The 20,489-nt window shown below is 44.6% G+C and overlaps 1 protein-coding gene across 1 annotated transcript in view; it reads left to right on the forward strand.

Moving 5' to 3' along the window:
- Positions 1 to 6,705, forward strand: part of FAM151B (family with sequence similarity 151 member B) — a 504,061-nt gene extending 497,356 nt beyond the window's left edge. Inside the window, exon 6 of the mRNA XM_086960833.1 lies at positions 5,022 to 6,705. Coding sequence (XP_086816959.1) covers positions 5,022 to 5,184 — 163 coding nt within the window. The 3' untranslated portion in view covers positions 5,185 to 6,705. The remainder of the gene's footprint in view (positions 1 to 5,021) is intronic.
- Positions 6,706 to 20,489: the final 13,784 nt, after the last annotated feature.

Here is a 20,489-nt window from a genome sequence, read left to right on the forward strand (position 1 = left end):
TTCTGAAATAATAAATCATCCAGCACTCCAAGGTAGATTACGAAAGTCCTTTTATTTATAAAAAATGACGAAATACATCTACGCGTTTCGGAAGTCAAGCACCCTTGCTCACGATGTCTCACCACCATTTTTGCCTGATTAAAATACACTTCACAGGGGTGGTAAAAACAGACAGTGGACTTAACATTCACAAATACGTCTCAATTCTGTAAAATACGGCGGCCATATTATAATGTGTTACTTCACCAACGTTATTAGACACAAAGCCTTTTTGCAGATGCCATCAATGCACAAATGTTATACAAATATATTTTCCTTTTCAACCAACATTTTCACATTTTGACTGTGTACTTTGGGAAATTCATTTAATTAACTCCCGTGTGCATGCATTGCGTAATTAAAGTGCTAGTGCCTACTTCCTAGAATTCATACTAGTTCGTTTTTTCTCACAATTTCTTTGGCAAGTGCCGTTTCTAGTATTTCATCAATTCTTACACATACTACTTTACCGTTTCTTTAATATATATATATATCCCCCTGATTGATTGGATGCTCGGTGCTCCTATCTCATCTAATGATCTGGAATTGCGTTTTCTAGACTTTGTGTGAGCTTTCAAGTAGGTATTTGAGTCACCATAATTGTTTTTGACTGATTAGTAGTCTTTCATTTTCTTTTTTTATTTTTTTTAGAACCTTTATTATTACTTCAAGCAATTACAAGTATGGGCCTACAACCACCCCGGCCGGCCGCTAGCAAAGCAAAAGTACAGCAAAGCAATGTGGAAAGTTATAACAGTTCGAAAACCGGGGTCCAACAAATGGTCAGGACATGACTTGTATGAAAGCGTGCAGGTCGGAATTCAGGATTATGAAGGTTCATTTTACAATAAGGAAAAACTAAAAATAATGCCATACGATCATTCATGGTCCCACAATAACGAGCATGAATCAGGATATCCACAAATAATACAAATACAAATGAAGTATTGGGGGTAGGTACGCAAGTCAGGATAAATGTGAGTCAAAACCCGTCCCCTAGCAGCTGAACCCCACCCCTCAAAACGAAACATACTGTAGGAATCATGAAGAACGACGACACTAAAAAGGAAAAAGACTAAAGGGCCATAGAAACAAACAACGAACAAATTGACAAACCCTATCCCCCTACCCCCCACCCTGCACCCCTGCAGAAGGCCACGGCCTAAACCCCCCCCCCCCCCCCCCACCACCCACCCCCCCCGCAGGGTGCCTGTCGCCCTGAAGGAGACCCGAAATATAGAAAAAGAGAAGAAAGAAGAAGAGAAGAGAAAAATGGGGGAGGGCCCTCGATCTTGCTACCCGGCCCCGCCCCTCACCCCCGCGCCCAGAAAACATACCAAAAGCAAGATCAGAATATCCATGGAGAACATCAATCACCGACCACACCAGCAATATAATCCCGGAAGAATGTCCCCAAATCACCGTCAGCCAACAATAAGTCCACTGGACTCTGGACGGTATCACCCCTGGCCTTGTCTATCAATGGAACCAGCATACATCCACGTATCAATCGGTATACAGAGCGGCGCGGAGGGTCCAAGTGATCCGGGCGGACCAGGCCGAGTTATCGCTTCATAGGACTTCAGCAACCGAAACCCATCAGAACATGTATGGCGGAAGTCAATTTGTGTCGTTACCGACCCAGAAAGCATCCTCAAGTCCGAACCCAGTCCCACCATCCAAGGAGATAGAGTCTCACAATCTGGCAAGCGCCGAGACGTCGCCGGGGCAGCCCAAAGAATGGATCGGCGTTGTTGCCCCAGCCGCCAAGTAGACATGTGCCCCGAAGAGACATTTGCATGTACAACAGAGCTGTCCAGGGCGATCACATGAGCCGGGACATCCAGCGTCTCCATGAACCTAGGCGTAGCCGGAGCACTCTTCATGGACATAGAGGCGGGTAAGTCGGCACTCCGGTGAGATCGAGCTGTGCCCGTGTGGAACGGCGGGACAACAATGGCGGCCATCCTTCTTCCCAGGTCCCGGGCATTACAGATCAGTGTCTCATGCAGGGTCGTTAGAGCAGCCAATATATCCTTGGACGTGGGCTCCTTCCCGCGCCGCCAGTCCCCTGATCTCACCCGCACAGCAACTGTTCGACCTGGATGTGGTCCGCAGATGAGGGCGCCGGCCGCCATCTTAGCTGATCCGGCATCGTCCGTCTTCACCTCGCCTCAGGGACCGGGCCCCAAACCCGGGCTCTACAGGATGAACTGCGGGGACTCAAAGTCAAGGCAGGCTCCCCAGAGAAGAGTCACCAAAGGGCTAAACAAAATCTCTGCCGCTCCCCGGGAGCCGCCCGCCGATTCCGGGGGTAATCCTTGAGTATGCCCGGGCACAAAACTGGGAAGGGGAGCCAAATAACGTGCACTCCCCTCAACCCTGCCTTGCCACGCAGCCCCACAAGGCACTCCGCTAGGTGGACCGGGTCATCACTGTCACCATCGGCCCATCAATTCTCCGGAGCCCACCGGCCGGCTCCTCACCTCCACCAGTGGCCGCTGTTGTCGCAGTCGCGGCCGGCTGCTCCTCTCACTCGACACCCCGGTCCCAGCACCGCGAGGGCCGCAGAGCAGGCGGGGACGTTTCTCCGGGTCTACCGCACGTAGAGGCCTCAGAAGCAGACGGTAAGTGAAAGTTCTCCTTCGCCTACTTAAATATATTGTTACGGCTCGGGATAATTGCCAGGATGTATGCGCGGGGTGAGAGGGCTCGCGGAGCCGAGCGTCTATGCGGCCATCTCGGTCACAGGCTTGGCTCCTCCCCCATTCTTTCATTTTTTAACGGCCACAGCAAGAGTTATTTAAAAATAAATTAGATTAATTAGCAAAACAAATAAACAAGACAATATTATTACACCTATGATTGATCTATTACATCAAAATGCATCTTATTAATGCCATAATCAAGTTAGACGGCAGATATAGTAGACCAAAATATGGCAACCGATCAGAAGAAGATCCTCGTTACTTTACTTACCTAATTCTTCTGGCACAATGTGTTTCAAAAGCCAGGACATCCATATCACGATGTGTCTCACCAGAGACCCTGCTGTACTGGCTACCCTCTGGTCTGATGTTTGTGCATCAGGGTGGTTCCTTTGCCTTCTAAAATGTTGCAACTAGAATAGCCTGAAAAGCTGGGCCTGCCAATAGACTCTTTGCTGACAGGTCCAACCCTAGGAATTTGGTAAAAGTGGGCATCCGAGTGTCATATGTACCTGTCTGATACTGACTCGGCGCATCTACCACTGAACCAAAGGTCACTGGTTTCCACTTAGTTATCCTTGAAGGTGTGGCATTTGAACATGGTAAGCCAAGCAGATTGGGCATGCAACTTTACTAGAGTTAATATTTTATGGATATTATGCAAAGTCCTGGCAATATCTTTTGGATATTCCTGCCCAGTTACCTCACTTCTCTGCCCATCTCAGAAGATTGTCATGCTTTTCTTTCATTAGCACATTTTAGAAATCTGTTAATGATAGGGATATTATTAGATGATAAAATGAATTATGTATTGCAGAGTCTCCTAACATGGCCTGCTTTTGGTGTAGGAAGAGTTTCCTTAAGTAATCACGATCTGTAAGAACTTGTTGAAATATTTTAATTTTCTGGCTTAAAGATGTACATAAAGTACCTGAATACACCACCAGTCCAGGAAGCAGAAATAGATTACTGAAATCTCAGGGGTGTCTGCATGCCCCCATGATATGTTAGTTGCATTTTAAGGAGGAACAGTCCACTATTGTTTGATCTCCACCCAGAACTAGCAAAAGGTGACTAAAGATTTAAACTCCATTTTTTGCAGCTTCCCAAATTTAAACAACATGGAGCTATATAAAATTGAGAAATTATATCACAGTTTGGGCAAACAGGATCAACGTTTTGGGAGAGTTGGTATAACCTTTTCCAAACGAATGCCCAGTACAATTTTACTGACGTTTTTCTGGTATACTAGAAACTTGCGAATTGTGCCTCTTTCGCTCTTCTCACCTTCATAACTAAACAACTGAGACGAAACCACCGCCACTAGAGGAAAATATTTAAACTTAGACGTCCAAGAGTGATGACATCTGCTGTGAATCATCATGTCATCACTTGGAGTAGAGGGTTGCCAGGTTCTGGATAGGATTGACTTTGGAACTTGATCTCTAATATGACTTATGATGACACGTACCCTCGATCCCTTGTAGGGTAAGAGATTTATGATGACACGTACCCTCGATCCCTTGTAGGGTAACAGGGTGTGGTTCATGTCACTGACTTATCGGGTTTTCATAGTTTTGTTGATTTATGATGTTTGGAGTATGTTTGCATATGTTATATATGTTAGTGATTATATCCAATGTTCTTATTAAGCAATGATTTGTCTAGGTCTCTATTGTGCCCATAATGTATGGAATTGACTTTTTTTTCTCATTAATTCCTACGTGTATATTTATCATGCTACATTCCTATGCATAGCCTTTTGATGAAAGAAAGTTAACATACATTTTTTTTACCTACTACAACAGTGGGCATAATGTAGTGTCATTTCCCCAGGTACAATTCAGCCCGATGTACACTTGCTCATGTTGAAATTCTTCTACATGGCCAGAATCACATTTCTTTCACCTTTACTCCTGAGGGTTGTCCACATGACAGTACTCAGGGGGAAGTTCAGCTCAGTAGGAGAGTAAATGGAAATGACTTTAAATCTCTGAAAAGTTAGACATCTGTGCAAATATCAGGCGTAAACATGGCAAGAGATTTTCAGTTTATATATGGATGGTAGGTGTCACCTTGATCACGATATGACAATTTAATTGTGTTTTTTTTTATGACTGCATGGCAAAACGAACTGAAGATTTGTTCTGGGACTATTATTTGTTATGGGGCAGTTTGAGTTTTTTTCCATAGACCGCTATTGTGTGTGTTCACTCCGGATATTGAATTCATCGCATGACGTTTCTTTCTTTCTTTCTCTTTGTGTTAATGCAGGTACAGTTTAACCATATGGACAGGAAAAGATGACAAGTACCCTACCGAGGATCTGTTATTCATCAGAGAAAACCTCAATGCCGACAGAGTTTATTATGATGTTCTGGAGCCTCAGAATAGTGAATTCAAACAGATAATAGCCCAAGGCCAACTGTCAAAATAGACCGCGCGCACACCGTGTTCACCTCGTGAGGAACATTGACGGAGAGGAGAGCTTACCGCCAGCACGCAGGGAAGAAATAAAGGCAAATCCAATCCTGGCATAGAAAAGCAGTAATGGCAGTTGTATTCTTTTTATTCTGAGGAAGAGTATGTTGTCCCTGAAAAGTAAAACACGTTGACGGTTCTTTTTCATTTGCCATGACCCGGCTTCCATCAGCAAGCATTAGTTGAGCGAGCGCACCATGTTGCATAAAGATAAATATGGGTATTTATGTGTTGTGTTTTTTTATTGTCTGCAAATGCCTAGGAGGAAAATCACTTCTTACCGAGGTAATCAACGCGATATATTCCTAGTCTTCCACTATACGCAGGGCCAGTTTTAAGAACCGGTTTGTGATTTTCTTGCACCACACAACGTGGTGCAAGAATGACGCAAACTGGAAGTCATATTTTTGAAGCCATGCAAAGCCACTTTGCGTGGCTTTGAATGGCTTAAAACATCTGGAGTACTGCAATGCAGCGCAAATCACTGCGTTGCATTACTCTGTGCAAGGGAGGCGTTCTATGGACGTTCCAACTCCACTCCCATGGTTTTTGACACATTACCAGATTTACCAAACCTGCTAAAGCTGAGACTGGACCATAAAGATACACATCTCCAGGAGAGGCGTAACAAGGAGAAATATGTTACTTTCTCCTTGTTTTTCCCTCTATGTGTGTTGCATTCTGCAGCACACATAGAAAGAGAAGAAAGCCTCTCATGATTGTTTTTGTGCAGAAAGGTGCCCCTTTCTACACCAAATCAATCCTGCCTACAAAACAGGCACCCTTGCACCATTGTGCAAGGGTGAATGCGTTGGCTGCCAAAACGGCTCCAGACCCCAGTTCAGTTTTGATTTGTCATCACCTTATCGTATCGCGCTGAGGAGCGCTGACCTTCTCACTCCTCTGATGACGGGCTACATAACTAACTTCACTGCAGGTCTTCACAACTGGCGCACCTAAGGCAATTCGGATTGCACCAAGCACCGGAACGCCTGCCGTTGTTTTATTAAATGAACCCCCTTTGCTGAAATACTCTTGGGACAAACTTGTGGCACTTAACATCTCAGGTAAGAACCCTCTTTGTGATACTCTTGAGCCACATGTCCTTTCTGATACCTTAAAATGCCCAGAATGCAACCTCACTCTTGCGATTTATGTCACTCGCTCAAACTATTTAAATAGGCCACCCCCCAGCTAATACAGCACTTAGCTCAACGCCAGATCACTAATAAAGCATAACATTGCATTTTCTGAGTTCATAGATGCCCACAAGCTAGATATTATCTCTGTAACAGAAACTTGGGCTGATTTAGCTTCAGGCTTTGACATGGTTCTGGCTATTTCAGCGAGATTCTACATTTTTAGATCGGACAGATTTGGTAAGGGGGTGGTGGCCTGGCGATCATATAGCGTAATCAGCTCACTGCTTCCTTTTCAACAGTACTTGCTAACGCTGATCACAAAGCACTCTTGCTTCAAATAGAATTACCAAAAAAAATAACATTTATAGGACTATTGCGTTATTGTCCCCCTGGCCGTAGGTCTTCTTTTTGCAGGCCCTTAGTCCACTGCTCAAGTTGAAAACTCTTTAAATTTTACAGTTTTAGGAGATTTCAGTTTTTACCTAGAGAGCACTGTTGATAAAGATATGTATCTTTTAGTTGCCACAATGGCCAGCTTAGGTCTAGTCCAGCTTGTGAACCTACCCACCCATACTGCAAGCCATACCCCTTCCTCCCTTTCACTGCCTCACTACCATTGACATGGTCAGACCTCAGGGCAGTTATGTTCAGCATTAAAATACCTTGCTCACAGTTGAGAGGCGTGGCTGCCCTTACTTTTAGTAAGGGGCGAGCCTGGCACAGAATTGATCTGCTAGAACTCTGCACAATGCTGTCCAGTTCCCAGCTCACTGTCGTCAAGGATCTTGAATCAGCCACATCTACCTACTCTTCATTGGTAGGTCTGGCAATAGACTCACTTGCACATGCAAAAATCTACACTAATCGGAGAAATAAACCGCCTGAACCTTGGTTTTTAGACAAACTCAGAGCACAGAAACAGCTGTGCAGTATTCAGGAACGAAAGTGGAGAAAAAAATAGGATCCAGTCGCAGAGAGATACTTACAAACAGCTTATTGATTATAAAGTCCTGAAAAGACCCAATACTTTATCAATAAGACACAAACCACAGGAACCTCCTCTAATGAGCTATTCAGTACAGTAAAAAAAAAAAGCATGCCTGAGAAAAGTAATAATAATTGTAGCCTAGCCTTCTGCAATATTCTGGCTGGCTCTTTCTAGGCTAAAACGGAGGATGTTTTTTAACACATTTGTGGCAAATAAACATTTGACCCCTGACATTCAGGATGAAATCTGCTCGCCCTCCGGCCTCCAATCCTAAACTCTTTCTCCCAGCACTGGATTGAGCAAGTATTAGGCTGACCAATTCCATGAATTCTCGTTCTCCTCTGGAGCCATGCCCACCCAAGATTATACATCTTGCCCCTAAGATTATAAGTACTCACCTTGTCGTAATTTTCAATGAGATGATTGACAGCAGCTGTCCTATTGGTTGGAAAAGAGCCATTCTTGAAAAATCCTAGCCTCAATCCACAAGATCCCGGTAGCTACAGACCGATCGGTTATCTACCTTTTCCGGCTAAAATCAAGGAAAAAGCAATCTATCTTGAATTAGCGTCCTTTATAGATGCTAATAATCTTTTGGACTCTACACGATTCGGATTTGGAGGTGATCACAGCACCAAATCGACACTGATTGTCGTCTGAGTAGAACTGAGGGCTATTCTTGACAGGGGAGGCAAGGGTGCACTCATCTTATTGAATCTCTCAGTGGCATTCGAAACAGTCAATCATGACCTGTTGATTGACCGTTTTTTCATATTTGGGGAAGTGCTCTTACTCTCCTGAAATCTTTATTTTCTGAGAGGGAATAATTTGTTGCTATGAACATCTCTGATGCATTCCATCTGCCATGTGGGGTGCTCCAGGGCTTGTCCATGAGCCCCACTCTTTTTAATCTATACGTCAACCTAAAGGCCAGGCTCATCAAATCCTTTGAATTGTCAGTACTCTCATATACTGACAATACACAAATTGTGCTCTCATTATCCAATAGACGACAGTGCAGCCAGATTCAACAGCTGCAGGAGGCAATAGTCAATTGGATGAAAATAAATTGTCTCAAATAAACTCTGGTAAAAAAGCTCCCGGTTCACTGCCTACTACAGTGAAGAAAGTTAGGAACCTAGGGACTCTCTTCAAAAGCAAGTTGACATTTGGAGATCAGGTTAATGCGTTAACTGCCTCAGTTTTCTTCACTCTGAAGATCATCAGAAAAGTAGGTTCTTTTATTTTGGGTATCTACAGAAAACCATAGCGACCTCCCTCGCAGTATCCCAATTAGATTACTGCAAAGCTTTCTTTCTGAATGTACAGCATAGATTCCTCCACAAACTACAGATACTGCTCAGTACATCAGCATGTCTCCTACTGAGGACTCCCAAACACCAATCTCTATCTCAGGCTTTAGTCCAGCTTTATTGGCTGCCAATAAAAAAGCCGATAGAATTCAAGGCCCTTTGCACCACCTGTAAAGCTCTACACAGCTCTGGCCCTGAATATTCGAGACACAAGTTTGCCTGGTACACCCTTTCTAGAATGCTTTGTTCCTCAACAGCCTATTGCATTGTTGTCCCTAAGTTTAAACAAGCTTCTTGGGGAGACAGAAGCTTAATAACTGGCACTGTTAAACTGTGGAACTCTCTTCCTCGGGAGCTGAAGGAAAACCCTAACCTCCTCTCCTTCAGGAAAGCAATTTAAACCTTGCTTTTCATGAACTAACTGACTCCTTTTACTTTAGATAGAAGCAGCGACAAGACGCCTCCGGGCAATCGAGTGTTTTAAAAATGCAAAATCATTGTCATTCTCCTAGTGAATTTTAGATCAATTTGAGGCTGTTCCGTCCACAGTTGCTTACTGTATAAATGAAAAATTATTTTTAATGTTTTAAAATATCTATCAATTGGCTATTATTGCTTGTTATTTTTGCTGATCAAGGGCAGATTACGAGTTTGTCCCTTCCAAAACCCCGGGTCCATGGAAAGGTGGTGCGTTGTGCCAGCGGAGCCTGCCATTCAAAATTGCTTCACAAAGGTCTGAGAAAGCACACACTCGGGAGGGTCAGACTGCAGTGCCAGATTTATTCAATCTCGTAGCATTTCGACTTTAAATAAATCCTGCACTGCATTGTGACCCCCCTGAGTGTGCGCTTTCTTGGTTCTTTGTGATGTGATATATATATATATATATATATATATATATATATATATATATATATATATATATATATATATATATATCACCTACTGGCTCTCACCAGTTATAGTACGGAGTAACTCTTATGTGCCACTCCCCGGCAGCCTAGTTCTGCTAGACTCTGCCTATTTCTCTGCCCGAGGCCCCAGGTTCGGTCCCGCTGCCCGGCTTGGTAATTCTTTCACATTGCCGGGCGCATTCTTAGCACTGATAATATTTGGCTGGTAACATTAAGCTATTGTTTGTTTTTGTTACTTCTGCTTAGTTTGGCTTACTTCTGTTTGTTGGTTGGGCCTTTCTCTTTACTTCACCTGCTTCTCCAAAGCTCACTGCTCCCCCGCCGTTTTCCCGTTCCTGCTGGTTTCCGCCGGTCTCCCCTCCCTCCCAGCTAGTTCCTTCCACATCCCAGGACAACTTAAGGAGGTCGCTGCGTGGCTCCAGTGATTACCCCTTGACCCGGGTCTCGAATGCCACTCCCCTGCAGCCAAGCTCTGCAAGACTCTGCCTTTCTCTCCTCCCCCGAGGTCCCAGGTTCGGTCTCACTGCCCAGCTTGGTAATTCCTTCACATCCCTGCGCTCATTCTTAGAGCTGTAAATATTTGGCTGGTAATATGAGGCTATAGTTTGTTTTTGTTATTTCAGCTTAGTTTGGCATAATTCTGTTTGTTGTTTGGGCCTTTCTGTTTACTTCTCTTGCTTGCCCTTAGCTTACTGCTGCCCCTGCTCCTGCCGCTCATCCCTCTCCTCTGTTTCGCCCCAGTCCCACCACCTCCCTGCCGGCCCCTCCCACTTCCCAGGACTACTCTTGGAGGCCCTGGAGCACTGAAGGCACACTAAAGGCAAGCCCATCTGTGCCCAGCCGCACTTGAGCAGCATCCAGCGCCAGGACCCCTGATCCTCCTCCCATCCACCACTACACCACCAAGGAGCTCCTGGACCTTAATCCCGGGCACCGCAACAACAACTGCTTCACCCCCTCTCCACAATCAACTAAAGGTCCCTTCACCAGCCACCACAGCCACTTCTCCAGCTATACAGGACCACCTGCCCACACTGGTACCTGTGCCACCTCTGCAAAGAGAAATACGAAAAACCTGGAACCACTCCAATGCATTCTGCTCAATGCCCACTCCCTCTGCAAACATGCCATGGAAATCTGGGACACCATCACCAACCTCTTCCCGGATGTAGCCTTCATCACGAAACATGGTGAGCGGTTCGCCATCATCTTCAAGGAAACCATCTAATGCAGTGCTACAAACGGTGGCCAAATTCCTCTCATGGAACACCTCAACTTTAAACTACAGATTGACGCCAAGGCAGGAGCAGTTTAAAGCTCCTGCCAAGCGAGAGCAAACAGTAAATCTGCTCCCAGAGGGCAGGAGCATGAAAAATGTTTCCACCCGCCACTAACAGCATTTTTAGCTTCTCTCTGCTGGCCGTAGCAATTGCGGCTCCCACTGGAGGAAGGGAGTCAGCTGCAGCCACAGGGGAATTGTGACTCCCCCGCGGCCTCCAACAAAGAGGGAGTGGCTGCCCTGGGTGGGTTCCAGGGCACTCACCATTTAGCAGAGAGGCCCCGGGGGATGGGGTCCTCTGGCCAATATTGACCCAGGGAGGGGAGCTTCATGGCCCCCACCCCTTTTACATACCTGCCAGGCCCCAGGGGATGGGGTCCCCAGTGCAAATATTGGCCCGGTGAGGGGAGGCGGGGCTGCATGCACTTTTCCCTTTAAGAATAAGGCCGTGCCCTGGGAGATGGTGTCACCAAGTAAAGCCCATAGTTCTGTCCGACTCAATCAAATCTGTCACAAAATTTAATGAAACTGTGTGCAAGTTCAGTTCCATTGCCCCTGACAAAACAGTGCCTTTGCTTAGATGGTGCCTGCTCTCCAGTACTCCAACAACTCTTTGGGTGTTGGGGTACTCTAATCAGAACCAAACTGCAATTGGTGATGTTGGTAATGAAAGTTATAGTAGGGATGACCACAGTACGATGATGACACTTTCTATATGGACCTACAGGAGACCAGTGAGCTAGACACATCCCCTTATATAGGTCCAGTTACCATTCCCCACCTGGACTTTCTGAAGAATAGTCAATGTCCTTCACCATGATTATTAGAAGGGAAGCTGAAGTCCTGGATCTGAAACTACCTTCAATATAAGTAAAGACTAATATCCTCACAGAGGTCCTGCATCTTAGATGATATGTTACTATTTAACAAGGCATTTACTGATACCCTAAGGGCACTCTGGCAAAACCTCCTCCACAGCAAATCGCCCTAGTCCTTTTGAGGCTGTGATCGGCGATCTGTCCGACAATCAATGCCCTCAGAAACTGTACATTGCCCAGTCCCCTGTACCTCCCGCTACCACCACCAAACCGCTTTAGTTTGCCCTTGGTTGGCATGGCCTTCACTTTGGAGGCAGGGTAAGGTATTACCTCCACAAATGGCAGAGCATTACATTCAGCAGATGAGGGCTTCAAATAGTCCAACAAGGATATGCTCTACTGTTCCACCTACATCAGACTACCTGTCGGGGGACTATTAATCTATTTAGTGGTAGGCTCTTTTGGACAAAGAACTCATATAAAGGCCCCAGCATCCAAAATAGGAACTGAATGTTACTCAGTTATTTTCTAGTGCCGAAAGTAGACGGAGCTTCATCCTAGGTTATTTCTTTGCACTCTTAAGTTCTTCCTGAGAAGCACATATTCAGGATGCTCACATTGGCCCGAGTTCTAACTGCCCTGGCTCCAGACGACTGAATAGTAGCTCTGGACCTGGAGGACGCATATTTTCACATTCCTGTCCTTCAGTCCCATGGCATTACCTATGTTTCAGCGTGGGCCAGGAACATTTTCTTTATTCCAAGCTCCCTTTTGGCCTCACCAGTGACCCCCAGGTGTTCATGAAAGTGATGGCAGTGGTTGCAGTATGTCTTCAAAGGTTGGGGATACTAGACTTCTACCTCGACCACTGGCTGCTGAAGGCGAGCTCGCTACAGTCAGTCATAGACCACTTCCAGAAAATGGCCTGCTCTTTTGGGGTTCTCAATCAAAATGTTGAGGTCACACCTGACTACTTCACAGTGACTCCCATTCATCACAGTTGTTCTATATATGGTAGAGTGTCAAACATTTCCTCCGGTTATGCAAGTCCAAGACATTTGAATGCAATCTCGATGTTTCAGCCTTGGTCTTGGGTCTTAGCAAGAGTGGCTCTGACACTTCTTAGCCTCCTGCATCCTGCTGGACTCCGCCACATGGCACATGTGGGCTCTGCAGTGGGATCTGAAGTCTCAGTGGGCCAAGCATCTAGTGAACCTGTTTGGATATCATCAAAAGGCCTGCAGTGATGGCTGCTTGACTGCAATTAGACCGGCGGTAGGCCTCTCTCTCCACCTGACCCAGAGCTGCTAGTGGTAACAGATGTATCACTTTTGTGTTCGTGAGGCCACCTGGGAGAGGTGGGGATCAGAGCACTATGGTATCAGCTGGAGACCACATCCACATCAATCTTCTGGAGTTGTGGGCCATTCAAATGACGTTGAAGGCCTTCCTACCATCCATTGAGGAGAGGCTGGTCCAGGTCTTCATGTACACCACCACCACCACCATGTGGTACTGCAAAAAGCAGGATGACGTGGCGACTTGGGTCCTCTGATAGTTTGCACTGCGTCTCTGGAACTGGCTTAGCCGGTAGGTCATTCCCCTGGTTTTGAACCACCTAGTGGGATCTTTAAACGCCACGTGAATGAATTTAGCCAGTGATGCGTAGCAGCACATAAATGGCATCTTCACCTGGAGGTGACGATGGGCATCTTCCAACAGTGGTGAGAACCCTGTTTCGATCCATTCACCACTGCCGTGAAGGTGCAGTGTCAACACTTTTGTGAGCTGGAGTTCCCAAAAAGCCTCTCAGATATGTATTCCACCTAGGGTGGAGCTAAGGACTGCTGTATGCCTTCTCACCTCTGCCTCTCCTGCCCTGAGTTCTGTAGAAGGTCAGTAAAAACCAGGACTGTGTCACCCAAGTGACTCTGGATTAGGCCAGAGAGTGTGGTACCCTGAACTTCTGGGTGTGAGCATCTGTCCTCCGATCAGGCTACTGCTTCGGGAGTATCTTCTCCAGCAGCAAGGCAGAGTTCTGCATCTGGGCCTGTGTAATCCACACCTCCAGCATGGAGATTAAGCAATGAGTTACCTGCCTTTGATCTTCTTCCCGAAGTAGTCATTCTAGCTGTCAGGTTTTTCATCTACAAAAACTGTTTATGCCAAAAAATAGGAAAAGTTTGTTGACTGGTGTAATTCCCGCTACACAGACCCATTACTGGCACAGTTGACAGATATTCCTTTTGGGCATTCTTTAGGCCAGCAAGGACTTTCCAGAAACGCAGTTAATCGTCATTTGTAGCCCTTTCAGCACTTTTGCTTTTTCCAGACCAACCGTCCTAATTTAAATTTACTGTGGTTATGCATTTTCTTAAAGGTCTGTTTCTTATATTTTCACTCAAACCTTTTGTGAGGACACAGTGGAACCTTAATTTGGTTCCTACTTCCCTTATGTGTATGCTATTTCAGTTGATTCACAGCTGCCCTGTGCCGCTACTGAATCTCAAAAGAGTCTTTCTCATAACAATAACCTCCACTCATCATATGAGTGATCTACAAGTTCTGTCCTTTCATCCACAGTACACCAACTTTTTCCTAGACAAATTGGTGTTGTGGACTAGGTTGGCATTCGTGCTGAAAGAGGTGTCTCCTTTTCATGTCAGCTAATCCATCACCCTTCTGGCATTCTTTGCTCCACCTCCCCCCTCGAGGATAGGCTTCATTGTTTAGACCTCAAAAGTGGTTTGAGCTTTTACATTGATTGTACCAAGAACCATCAGGTGGACGATCAGCTCTTTTTGGGCTTCTGTGGGGCAAAGAAGAGTAAGGCAGTGCAGAAACAGACCATATCAAGGCAGATAGTCCTCTGTATTAAAATCGGCCATGCATAAACCAGGAAGCTACTCCCAGAAGATCTGAGAACTAATTCAACTAGAGTTGAGGCTGCCCCCACTGCATGGTCATGTGGAGTGTCCGTTCTGGACATCTATCAGGCCATAACGTGGGTGTCACTCCACACATTCACAAAGAATTACTAGCTTGATAGCCAGGTCTGGCGAATAGGGCACTAAGTTCTTTCAGTCCTGCAAGTCTTTTTGGTCTGAGTTATTCCACAGCCCCATTGGGAGATACTGCTTTGGTACCTATTCACAAATTGAGGAATCTGCGGTTAGAAGTATCCATCAGAAATGCAAGTCACTTACCTTCGAAGCGGTCTTTTTGGTGGATACCCTGTTTAACACCAGATTCCTGGCTACTCTCCCTTCTTCCCGTTCTATGAAAGATCTGCACACTGTTATATCTGATTACTTTTCAAGCTCCACATCCGATGAAGAGGACTAAGTCAAGTGAGAAACTGATGTCAGTGTGCGGGGGGGGCTCTTATATGTGGATCCATAGTCTACGGAGAGTAGCACAACATAACCGCTGACATACAGAAGCAATGCTCAAGCTCTAGTCTTCCATCTGGGAGTAGTCACTAAGTGAGGAACCTGCATTTAAACTAAAGGTAAGTAACTTGTTCTGTTTCACCAATCCATTAGAGAGGGGCATACTTAAAGGGGATGTGGCGGTGTCAATAACATTTTCATTTGCCTATAATTTGGTTCTGTTTAATCAATCTCTGTTAAGTGTGGGAAGTAGTTAGCAAGTGATAGCAATTGCAGGTATATTAGGTATATTAGGTATCATAAAGATCCGATAGGATGGCAAACAAACGGCTAGTTCAAAAATATTTCTGATGAAGTAATGACTTTGGCACCGTTTGATGGAACCGCACAAAGCTTGGCAGGGACTTAGCACATTTTACCTTCTTTTTCTATTTTTAGTTTGGTGCACATACATCATGGGAGGGCTGAGTTAAAAAGAGGAGACAATAAGGGTTTGTTTGCTAAGAGCATTGGCACTGTATGATGAATCTGCACAAAGTTGACAGAAGCTTTGGTATTGATTGTTAAGTCAGGATTTGTGCTAATTCATCAGGGGAGGTGCAAAGTTAACGTAGGGAGAAATACAATGTTCAGTTGCTTATGACTTCTGCCCTGTTTGATGAACCTGCATCACCTGTGGGAGGCAACTAGCAAGTTACACCCAGTGCAAGTATTTTAGGTTTTTCGTAGATCCAATAGAGGGTAAGCGTTATAAAGGGGGTGAATACATTGTTGATTTACCAATATCCTTAATAGTTTCAACAGTGGTTCTTTCGGGTGTGAAAACGATTGCTTTAATTTTTGTATATATCTTCAACTGTAGTCAAAACATAACTTCATTACTTATTATGCTACCTTGATTAAATCATTAAAGTGCAAATCCAAACACAGGGAAGGGTCAGTGTGATTTTTTATTATTGAGTTATTTTTTCATTCATATTCTTGTTATTCTTTTTTGACTGACACCTTAATATATGCATAAAAATTACAAAATGCGGCGCAACAATTCAAGTTAGTGAACAAAGTGATATAACGTGAAGCTATTGTGACACAGTGACATAAAAGTAGTGATCTATTTACATGTGAATAAAGGGATATTGGAGAGGAAGAAAAAGTTTGAAAGGCCGATTCCAGGAATATCTTCAATATCTTCACGTTATATCACTTTGTTCACTAACTTGAATTGTTGCGCCGCATTTTGTAATTTTTATGCATATATTAAGGTGTCAGTCAAAAAAGAATAACAAAAATATGAATGAAAAAATAACTCAATAATTAAAAATCACACTGACCCTTCCCTGTGTTTGGATTTGCACTTTAATGATTTAATCAAGGTAGCATAATAAGTAATGAAGTTATGTTTTGACTACAATTGAAGATATATATACAAAAGTTAAAGCAATCGTTTTCACACCCGAAAGAACCACTGTTGAAACTATTACTGTATTGCCCAGGTTCTTAGGGATACTGGGTTGCCCCATAAGAATTTTTCTTACCAATATCTTCGGCACTGTGTGATTGATCTGCATATAATTTGGCAGAGTCTTAGCATGTTTAACCTTCTCTTGCTTTTCTCAATTTTATGCACGCCTTACGGGGGGATCTTAAAAGGGCTATGAAAGAAGTGTTTATCTGCTAATGGATTTGCCACAGTTTGATGGGCAGATTCGTCAGGCCAAAGACAAATGGGAGGGCAATTAGAGTTTTATTTCATAATAACTTTAAGGCTTTTTCAGTCAGGGTGTGGCTATGATTGCTATGTCTTAAGAAATGCTGAGGCAAGCCTCCGGCCCGGGGTATTTTATAAAGTTATTTTGGGACCCCTGCATAGCCCTTTGCACCCCCGCTTGTTTAGTGTGACACCAGTGTGTCCCAGCAGCAGTTGGTGTGCGCTGCTGTACGCTGACTACAAATGAGGCGTCGGACTGAGATTGGTTTCTTGGGTCAGCACCGTCCTTGGGCTGGCGCCTGCGAGGCATGTATCAAGGATGTCCACTCTCCCATTATTATTAGCCAATTAGCACCTGGCATGCCTGTTTCGTGTGAAGATGAAGCAATGTGGTTTTCATTGCTACACACTCCGCACATCATTTCTCTATACCAGAGGTCTTCAACATGTTTGCTCTGAGCCCCCCTCCAGTCGAGGTATAGTTTACGTATTACTAAAAATAGATATGTTGAAAGCAATTGGTTTGTCTTAAAACACCCAATCCTTTTGCAGCAGTCTACCTTATACTGTGTATAACACAGTTTTAAAATAATTGTTTGCATATTCCCATTGCTTTCTGCTCCAGGCTGGTACTCTGTAGCACCATAAATACACAAGTCACTATTCCTCACATCTTCAATGGTCACATTACCCAACTGAAATTTCATAATGTAAAATAATGTTTTTCTATCTGATCAGTTTAATTTGCATTTGTTTTTGGTTTAAGGTTTCTGCATATTTTATGAAAATGAAAAGCAAAACACTTGGAAAATATTGTGTCCTTTTTATCCAAGTGTTTGACCCTACCACCATTTGACGAAAACGAACAAAATATTTTGTGTCTTGTTTTTCCACTTTCAGTTACCTGCATATAAAATTATACAGACACCTTAAAAAGAAATTACTGCAAGTTAAGCGAATTTGATGTAAATTCATTATTTTACATTTTGAGGACCAATGTATGTGCTTTAACCATATTAAGCACTACATTTAATGAAGACTGCCTGGGAACTGCCAAGTTGTGCTTACGGGCCATCTTCATTTACAAGTACTTGTTGAGCCATTTGCGCCCCCCCCTAGGAATGCAGCCACGGCCCCCCAGGGGGGTGCGCCCCACACTTTGAAGACCTCTGCTCTATACTCAGCTGACGCCCTACTATATCTGGCGGATCACACACGAGCTCATCAGAGGCAATGGGTCTCCGGGCAGCTTATCAGATATCTTGGACGGATAACAAATTGGTAAATCCTGCCATTTCCTGATGCACTCTCGGGTGGTTGTATGATGCTACAGCGATAGCTTTTTCATCGCGCGGCTTTACATCGCCGCCAATACATCGCATATAGCGTTACACTGCCATGCTTCATATCGAACGTCGTTGCGACGCTACTGCGGTGAATCCTATTGGCAGCATAGCACATCGCATTCCTTTAAATTGCACGTCAGTACAACTCGTGATCCTGTATCTGAGGGTGGGGGGGGGTGTTATATAATGTGTCGCCCACCGTGCCCGCATCCTGGAAATGTACATTTCAAAATGACACACTTGTGTACGCCCTTCTGTTTGGTCGGAGTTGAAGTGTCCTGTGATGGTACCTAGGAATGGTGATGGATGGCCAGACAGATGGACCCCAATCACTGTGCACCTTTGATTTCTGAGCACCATAGGCGCCTGTCACAGGGGAAGGCAAGAGTCGTGTTGAAAGCCCTGCGCAGTATAGAGCCCTGCACCGAGCCACCGTGGGTTATAAATATACGTAATATTTGCATTGCCCTTCCTGCAGAATCTGTAGTCCACCACTCAATTTGGGGCCTTACGCTTCTTAGAGTGAACTGCTAAGGCCACTGTTTACCAATGAAGAGTCCCATCGGTTACAGTTTTAAAGTTCAACTTGAGCTAGCCTCTCCCTAGAAGTAGGGGGTCCGAATTGTTTTAAGTGTGCATGCAAATACTAGACTAAAATTTAGGGCAGATGACAAGAAAAAACATGTGCTTCAGCTGTTTGAGTAACCCCGCACTCAGAAATGTCTAAGTGGCATAATGGAAACTCAAAGCTGTGTTTCAAAGCCAGTGGAACTGCCACATGGTGAGCAGGGTCCTAAATTGGTAATGACACATAAACTTCCAAAAATAGATATAACTAAGGGCTATTGAATTATTAAAATGTCAAACGTGTCACACCATCGCCTATGTAATTCACCCAGGTAAACTCTCACAAAACAGAAATACACAAACCACACATCAAACATATAACAAACAAAGCAAACAAGCATAAAATGCATGCAGAAGCAATCTTAAAAAATAATGTGAGCATGCATGAGTGATTTTTGATCAATTAAGCAGTGAAATGAGCAATAGGCAATTGATAGCTATGCTGTTCGTCAGTACATTTAACTAACCCCGCGATGATCGTATTCCAATATAAGCAAAGGACAGGACAGTGGTGGTGCATTGGTTCAAATATTACTGCGGTTTCGAGCTGGTAGCAGCAGGACAAGTGATAATCGGGGAAGGAGCCAGAAAGCTTGGAAGGGTCTAGGACTCATTCTAGGCAGTTACCTGTCGATAGCCCCCTCCAGAAGTTGCCGGTAGTTGTTGATCTCATTCTCCAGCTTGGTTTTCAGGTCGAGCAAGACCTCGTGCCTGCATCCTGGAAATGTACATTTCAAAATGACACACTTGTGTACGCCCGGCATCTTAACATCGAATGCGTTGTAATTGCATGCTATGTTAATGGCATTGCGCCATTGTAGCATGCGCAGTAAAAGCCTCCGATGTCAACGATCCTGCGATGTATTGACATCGATGTAATGGGTGTTTCCCCTCTTGGGTGGGCGGTCAAATGTCAATAGAAATGTATTCCCCCAATTTGGTTTCCAGACACTTTAAAATATCTAGGGTTATGCGTATACCATACAGACAAACAGTTAATACAGGATACCATACAGAAGGTTAGAGCCACTAGGCGCTCCTAGATCTCATTCTGGAAGGGACTCCCACTGTCCCCGTTAGGTAAAGTAACCATCGTGAAGATACTGCTTCTTCTGAGAACGTTGTAATTTTCCCTGGCTTTCCCAGTCCCCCAGAAATGACTTTTCTTTAAAACCTGAACAGCTTATTATCAGACTGAATCTGGGCAGGCAAACAGAGGAGGCTATCTGTAGCAAAGGTCATGTTCCCACTTTCCAGGGGCAGACAGGGCATGCCAAATCTCGAAACAGTTTGGCTGTTTTGGCCAAGTAGGTGGTTGGGAAGCCCAGGGGACTAGTACACCAAGCAAACCCAGCGCATGCTTAGGTACGACTTCCTTGATTGCGAATGTTTTGTGCACATGGGCGCTTGCTGGAAGAAAGCCGCGAGCACTCAGAGTTGTGCAGTGTTATGTATGCATTCTGAGGGGTACCATACTTTATTCCCTGAAAATTCCCTCATAGTGCTTTCCAAGAACTAGTGCATTATATGGGCGTGTTTTGCAAAAATATCTGGTCAGAAGTTGGGATCTGTATGGTTTGATCTGTTTGCAGGAGGCGCATATATGACTTACTAGGAAATCAGAAATTATACTGGTCTGAAGCAGACCTTTTTTTGGCACATGCAGCCTTGCTCGAAGCAGTTAGAGCGACTTGGCCCATTACACCCCACAAATCACCCACATCACGTATCCAA

Source organism: Lissotriton vulgaris, chromosome 3_1 (assembly GCF_964263255.1).
Source record: "Lissotriton vulgaris chromosome 3_1, aLisVul1.2, whole genome shotgun sequence".
In the NCBI taxonomy this organism is placed as follows: domain Eukaryota; kingdom Metazoa; phylum Chordata; class Amphibia; order Caudata; family Salamandridae; genus Lissotriton; species Lissotriton vulgaris.